The 7641-nt window shown below is 44.1% G+C and overlaps 1 protein-coding gene across 1 annotated transcript; it reads left to right on the top strand.

The window, feature by feature from the left end:
- Nucleotides 1–251: 251 nt before the first annotated feature.
- FAM8A1 (family with sequence similarity 8 member A1) lies at nucleotides 252–6830 on the top strand (the record flags this gene model as incomplete). Its single annotated transcript, XM_082014770.1, is given in 6 exon segments — nucleotides 252–281; nucleotides 283–850; nucleotides 4353–4473; nucleotides 5864–5987; nucleotides 6209–6348; nucleotides 6686–6830. Coding segments are annotated over 6 exon segments (1128 nt in total).
- Nucleotides 6831–7641: the final 811 nt, after the last annotated feature.

Genomic DNA, 7641 nt, shown 5'->3' with positions numbered 1-7641 from the left:
TTTTACCTCGAGAGCGCTTGGAACCGCCCCGGGCAGACCGCATCCCTGCCTGGATGCTAGGCAATACCATCTCACGGCGGGGGGGAGAGAGAAAGCATAGCTCTTTCCCGCCGCGACGGCAGAAAAGGGTTTGCTGGAGAATGGTACGCTCCTCATCGGGCGGGGTGCCCGAAGAACTCTGCCTGGTGTTTGTTTGCTTCTCCCCCTCCTTCTTCTTGGTAAGTGGAAGAGGCGAAGCGTCTCCCCGGCGCATGCGCGCTGCGCGCAGGCGTTCAGTGTCAAGAGGGGATGGAGGAGATGGCGGAGTCGAGCGCGGCTGGGACCGGCGCTGGAGCGGCGGCGATGGCGGAGGGCGACAGGGAGAGGAGCGCCAGCGTCTCCGGAGGGGAGGCCGCCGCCGCTGCGTCCCCACCGCCGTGCTCCCCTCCGGCCGCCGTTGGGGGCGAGGGCGGCGGGGCGAAGCCGCTGACCGCGGCGGAGTACGCGCGGCGCGTGCACCAGTGGCTGTGGGACTCGTACTGCGGGTACCTCAGCTGGCAGGGCTGCCTGCCCACCCTCCTCGCCACCACCGCCGCCGCCGCGCCCGCCTGCGCCGCCGGCCCCTCTCGCGTCGCCGCGCCGCCGTCCCCTCCTTCCCCGCCGCCGGGGGTGGCCGCTGCCGCCTACTACAGCCCTTTCTACCTCTTCGCTCCGGCGCCGGCCCACACGGCCACCGCCGGGCCGGGGCCCCGCGCCGCCACCGCCCCCGCTTGGCCGGGAGCGGCGGGCAGGTTGGCCCCGCTGCCCAGGGCGGCCTCCACCAGCGGCACCAGCGGCAGCGGCGCCCCCAGGGAGACGGGGCGGCCGGCGGGTGAGTGGGGGCGGGCGGGGGCCACTCTGGGTCGCTTCGCGTGGGGAGAAAGGAGGCGGCTGGCCTGGCCCTTGGCAGCGCCCGGGTCCCCGGTTAGTCGCTGTGCGGGCTGGGCGGTGGCGGCGTCACCCCCGCCAGGGCCGCTGGTTTGCTTTCCGCAGCACCTTCAGCCTCTGCCGCCCTTGTAGGAAACGGTATCTCGAGAAGGAAGCCGCGCGGTGCAGCCTCGGGGGTCGCCGCACACTTCTGCGGGCGGCAGACGCGGGCGTGTAGCCGTGCCCTGCAAAAGGTGACAGCCCGAATACCGAGTTTGTAAATGCAGAACTGAATCCAGCAGGCTTCAGAGGGGTTGATTTGTGTGTACAGCTTAGAACTTTAGTGCTTATAAGGTGTTTTCATGGATATGAAGGAGTCTATTTTTTTTTCCAGTGAAACTTACTCTGTGGTCACAGGCTTGTAATGCATCTAGCTTTTTAAGTAGCCTGTTTGGATGATGCAGTCTGAACTTTTATCAGTTTTAGGGGGCTCTTGGTGCTCAAATAAAATAATTTAATGAAATTGAAGCAGAGAAGTAAAAACATGCTTACGTTCAACAAGCTAGCAGCAGGACCTGAAATAAACAAAAGTCTGTTACGCTTACGAATACTGAAGGCCGACCGTGTATAGCAATGCTTCTCTTGTATTCGTTCAAGAGTAAGACAAACTTGCTGTGGTCACATCGAGGATAAAACCTGGAGCACAAACATTTCCTCACAAGCCAAGGTGACATTCCCCGAATGTTTGGTAGCACCTTGAGTAATGGTAGAAAACCGTGGAGCAGAACACCGCTGAAGGACTTCAGAGAAAAGTCAGATCTCCGTTCTTTCTGCAGGGCAAAGTACAGCATTACTGATTGGTAACGTTATTTATAAGCTCCGTGGCTGGATGTAAGGGGAGAATGTTTCCAGTTGCTTTTTCTTCCTTTTGAAGGGAAGGGAATCTAGCTTCTGAACTTGCTTCTTTCTTGTGGTTTTGAGCAGACCTTGTTTAAACAAGGTTATAATGCAAAATAGTATTTTCTTTAATGTGCCCTGATTCTGAGTTATAGATTGCTTATAAATAGATATTACTAGTCATTGAAAAAGAGGATATGGACAAAGGTTAGACTGAAATGATTCTGAGATTTTTACCTAGTACTTCAAGAACTAATTCTGTATGCTAAAGGTAATTTAGGGCATGAATAGCATTTCATGTTACTGAACGTAGCTATTCTGAATGCCAAATACTGCTGCAACACCTGGCCTTCTTAAGGGAACTCTGTATGTGATACAGTGATATGATACAATGATAAAGACTGTTGTGCCAGTGCTTCGCTCCAGATTGCGAATGGATGTATCTGGAACAGCTAAAGCGATTATGGCTCCTTTTCTGCTGCAGATTATTGCCCACACAGCAGGGCTTGGCAGGGCAGGTCATGTATCTGTCCCTACACCACTGCAGTTTACAGCCCGGTGTGCTTATGTAAGCTGAAATAAGTGACAGCTTACGTTGATGTGGCAGCTTTTAAACTGGGATGTCAAAAAGTGGAATCGGTAACTGCCTCTTCCAGTTCAATCTGCCTGCGGGTGTGTGTCAGAGCACCAGTATTAACAGCACTTCGGGCAGTAGCAGGCTCTTTGTGGATGGTCGTCATGATTTAAAAGGCTTCTTCCCCTTGCCCCTCCCAGCCTTAACTGCGGGAGAGTACTGCTCTTCTGCTGGGGACAGTAGAGCAAAAAGTGTGCTCAAGCCTCACCTGCTCTGCCTGCCTGACCAGTGCAAACCCACCGTTATTGTTAGTTTAATGTAAGATCCTAGACGTTGAGCAGAGAGGGATGTGTGTTGCATTTGCCTGTCCCTGCCATACAAATGGGAACCCCTGGCAAAATAGTGGATTTTTGATAGGAGGAACATCTCAAATCACTGCAGTGGAAATCTGCCAGAGTCTGAGGGTTGCCAAGGTTTCTTAATACAATGGAGTTTAACATAACTTGAATACTTATTTTCTTAGCCTGGCTTAGCTTTTCCTTACTCAGTCGTTGAGTCTAATATATTCAAATTGCGCCACTAACTTCAGCAAACGTATTCCTTTTAACAGAGCAAATGAATGCTTTTATCTGGCGCTGTATGCTCAAGTTGGGATTGGGGAGACTGGCTATGCTCCCTTCTGCCTTAGTTGAAGAACCTTTAATTAAAATTTAGTGAACAACTTGGACATGCTTTGACAATAAGAATTTAATCCATTTTAGTAATATTTGCATAACAGTCATGCTACTCGATAGTATTGATGCAGAGTTATCAGTGAAACAGGTATGAAATAAAGATATATACACCGCAGTATGTTAAATAAGAACTTGCTCTTACCTAGTGACTGCTCGATTATACTTACCCCATTTATAAAGCACGCAGGTGCCATGGGCTTTCAGCTTTGCTTGCGTAGCTTGTGAGGCCAGGGCTGGCATTATCAGTCTCTGCAGTTAAAATTGTGGAGGCTTATTTTAAGTGAAATTTGGTGATATTTTTTGAGACTGGAGAGAGGAATGATTCTCTCTCCCCTCACCTTTTCTCCTTTCCATTTATGTGGGGGTTGGCATTCTCAAACAACAAACCAACCCAGTCACTGGTTTCCCCAAGTTACATCTACTAGTACTTGGATATTTCGAAATTAAGTTCTGATGCGAGTCCTTGCTGGTTTCACGTGAGAGTCACGTTTGCTGTTTGGGAAATACAGAGGGGTAGATGGGTCCAGATGAAATTACTTTGCAGCACAATTCCCTGGAAACTTTCTAAGATACTCTTTAATGTTTTCTTGGCTTTGATCATGTGAGGTAGCATTAGCAACAAAAGCTTGTAACTGTGACTACATACTTTGCCCCCATTTGCACTTGGCCAATTAAATAGAAGAAATGTGTTATATTTTCTGGCTCATGGTAGGACAGCATGCTGTGTTTTATTATAATAATATTATAATTTATTATAATTATAATATGACTAATATTTTCATCCACTCCTGTTTCTGGATCTGACTTGAGACAAAATAGGCCGTGTTTTACTTTCAGAGAGCTGGTACTTGGTGCATACAGAAGCCTTGGTGCTGAGGGATAGAAAAGTTGTGGTACATCTAAGATCTAATTTTCCTTTTATCTGAACTCTCAGTTACTGAAATCTGCTCTCTATGAAGCTGTGCTAAACAAAAGAACAGAAGAATTGGTGCATCTTCAATGTACTTCAGTTCTTTAGCAGGGTGGGATTTTGCCTGTAATCCTGATTATGGGGGGACTCAGAGTTCTGAAAGAGTTTGTTTTAATTTAAGAGGGTTCTTATCACTCAATTTCAAGAATTTTTCTCGAAGAAGACATGAGCTGAGATCAAGATCTTGATAATGCTCGTGCAGTGAGGTTAATGTTAAACATTCTTTAGATGATAGTGTTAATTTTGTGTTAGTGCAGTAAAATGTGAGTAACGTTAACTATTTCTGTTACAGGTCGGGAGTTCATTATCCCTTCGCTGGCACACAGGTTCATAGCAGAGATGGTGGATTTTTTTATTCTGTTCTTTATAAAGGCAACCATTGTATTAAGTATTATGCACCTCAGTGGAATAAAGTAAGTTGAACAATTTAAAGCTTTATTATATACAGCTTTAAGCTCTTCATGCTCTTTGAGGTGTCATGACATATATATGATATGCTTATGCATATGGTGGCACTTAGTAACTATCAAAAGTTGAGGAAGAAGCACCACTAGGTTAACTTCCTTTTAAACACTTTATGATTTTGGCTGAGCTGATGGAAACAAAGAATTTGTACAGGTGTCTTCAAAGGCTCACAAACTCCATACTAAGGATAGGTTATATTTGCAGTCATATTTTTGTAAGGCAATAGCAAGATTTTTTTTAAAAGTCCTCTAAAAATTGCAAAGGAAAACGTTGATAAATAAATTTGGTTTTTAAACAGTCTTTAAAAATGTACTGGATCTGGCTGGGATGGAGTTAATCTTCTTCATAGCATCTTCTATGGTGCTGTGTTTTAGGTTTGTGACCAAAACAACTCTAACCCACAACAAAGAACAAATTCAGATCCTGCATGTCAGATAATGTACATACTTCTAAAATACAGCCTGATTGCTAGGAATGCTACCATGCTGCAGTCTTTACTGGGCGTAAGTCGGGTTTCTGAAAAAATGTGATTAAGCATTGTGTGTATCAGCTATACACTAGACTGAAAGATTCTTCATTTCACATTCTTATATTCAAATGTAATAATTTGAAGACTATTTCTTGTTTATCCACTGCTTTAACTGTGTGTATCTTATTCCATAGCTTGTTTAGTTCCTCTGCTATGCGTTGGTGTAATCAAATATTTTGGTCTGACTAGGAGATGAGAGCTTGGTGTAGTCAGTAATTCCATCACTGTATAAACACATTTCAGAATCCAAGTTCTCTACTAAAGAACCTTCCAAATTTTCACTGACAGTAAACTGATGCGATACAAGTAACATCTTTCAGACACTTTAACCTGCTGATTGGAAGATGTGTGGAAGAGAGTCAAATCCAAAACAATAAATCTTATAGAGAAGAGTGCCACCTCTTCTTTTTCATTGAGAGTTCCTGTAAGGAAGAGGCTTGGCTTTAAGGAGGAGGCTTGGATGCCTTCCATTTATAGAGTTAGGTGGTCACATGCAGAATCTCTTGTTCGTCTCTCAAGAAGTGTGAGAATTTTCAGAACGCTTCTGCAGCTCACTACCCAGGGACACCATTGTGTGGAAGTGGTAATAAAGAATGATCTTTAATTTAGAAAAAGACAAAACAAACTAGGCAGCAGCTGAGAAGGAAACCTAGTGTTCTGAATTTTAATGCCTCATTTAATATCAGAGAAGCCAAGGAGCTTTTGTTCTTTTACTAATACCAGAATTGAAGGAGTGAATTCTAGTACTAGAGTGGTAACATTGGTATTGGGAGAAGGATGGTTTTAAAGTTGTGTCTTAATTTGTACAGGGACATCTCTAAATTTGCCATGCATTACATCATAGAAGAAATAGATGAAGATACGTCCATGGAAGATTTGCAGAAAATGATGATAGTAGCTCTCATTTACAGGTTATTAGTCTGCTTCTATGAGGTAACTACTCAAACATTAACTTCTGTAATTAATAGTTGTCAGTTGTTGAATAAATGTTTAAAAAAATTCTATCACCATTGGCCTATAAAGTAAATCCTTTTTACAGTATTTTAGATTATGTTGAAGCCTGTGACTTTCACATAGTTCTGATGAAAACCAAGTTTGCTGGACCAGTCGACAGTGTGGTGGTGTGCGGAATTGAAATAACTTTTCTTTTACAGATCATCTGTATTTGGGGAGCAGGTGGAGCAACCCCAGGGAAATTCTTGCTTGGACTGCGAGTTGTGACATGCGATACGTCTGTGCTTATTGCACCCAGCCGTGTGTTAGTCATTCCGTCTTCTAATGTCAGTATGACAACGTAAGTGCTCTTAGCTCAGACGTGTTGCTTTCAGGTTCATAGTGTGGAAAGCCTGTGACTGGGGAGGAAAACAATTTTTTATTGTTGGCCTTTATAATAATTAGATTGCAAGATCTGTTAGTAGATTCTGTGATCTAAGAATAAAACAGCAATTACTCAATCGTCAATATTTTTCTGGTTAGGTGGTAAAATAAGTTCCTCTAAACTCTGGAGATTGGTTGTGTGTTTTTTGTGTGTGTGCTGTACAAAGCTGAGGCACTAAGCTTAAAAGGAAACTACCTACTAATATAAGCAGAAAAGTGAAAATAAGGCACTGAATATTTTATTCTCATTTCAGGTCCACAATACGAGCTTTGATCAAGAATTTTTCTATTGCTTCATTTTTTCCTGCATTCATTACACTGCTGTTTTTCCAGCATAACAGAACAGCCTACGATATTGTAGCAGGGACTATTGTGGTAAGAAGAAATGGAGTCAGATGATACCAAGAGATCACATTTCCAGACTGGTTTTGAACATCCCCTCGTACCCCCAGTGAACAAAGACCTACCCCAAAACTGAAATAGAGGTGTCTATCAGAATCCTTTGCCCAAATGGACTGGGAACTGATTCAGAAGCTAAAGAAAATGTTTTGCTCCAGTATGATGCCAGCAGCTACCTTCAAAGTATCGGGGTTTTCATAAATGCCAAAGATGTTTGGGAGAAACAGTATGTATTAAATCTGGAAGTATTAGCCTCCAATCGACAAGGAAGAAGCTGGCTGTATTAACTGCAGAATGGAGCTGTTCTGTGGAAAGCAGATACCTAGAAATATTCCACCTTAGCAGAAACGTCGCTCCTACAGTTTTGGATATTGTCAGGTAACTAGAAAATCATGGTGTTTTCCAAGCAGTTGCCCAAGTCATACAGTAAACTCTGAGGGGAAGGGAACTGCAGTATTAGACAGGAGGCACATCATATTAAGTTGCAGTGTGTGTAGGAAAGAGATGAGCAGTGGTCATCATGTCCCATATCATATTCTCACACCTCTTTAAGTATTTTATCAGAACATTGATGTGAAAAGTTTTTTGCATGATTGTCTCCAAGTGTTGTCACTTATTTCACATGTCAAAGCTAATAAAGAGGCGAAACAATAGCTGCTTTTTCTCTGGGAAGGGCATGTAACACTGCAGTGATAGTGATGGATTTTGGAGCTGTGAAAGGTGCTACTGAAAGGTAACTCTTTTGTTTCTGTTTGGAGTGAAAGCACTTGTCTATTTCTTGCATATAATACCAAGCAAAACAACTGAATGT

The sequence above is a fragment of the Phaethon aethereus genome (assembly GCF_964289735.1).
Source record: "Phaethon aethereus genome assembly, chromosome: 2".
NCBI classification, from domain to species: domain Eukaryota; kingdom Metazoa; phylum Chordata; class Aves; order Phaethontiformes; family Phaethontidae; genus Phaethon; species Phaethon aethereus.
This window is presented reverse-complemented; position numbering and strand designations above follow the sequence as displayed.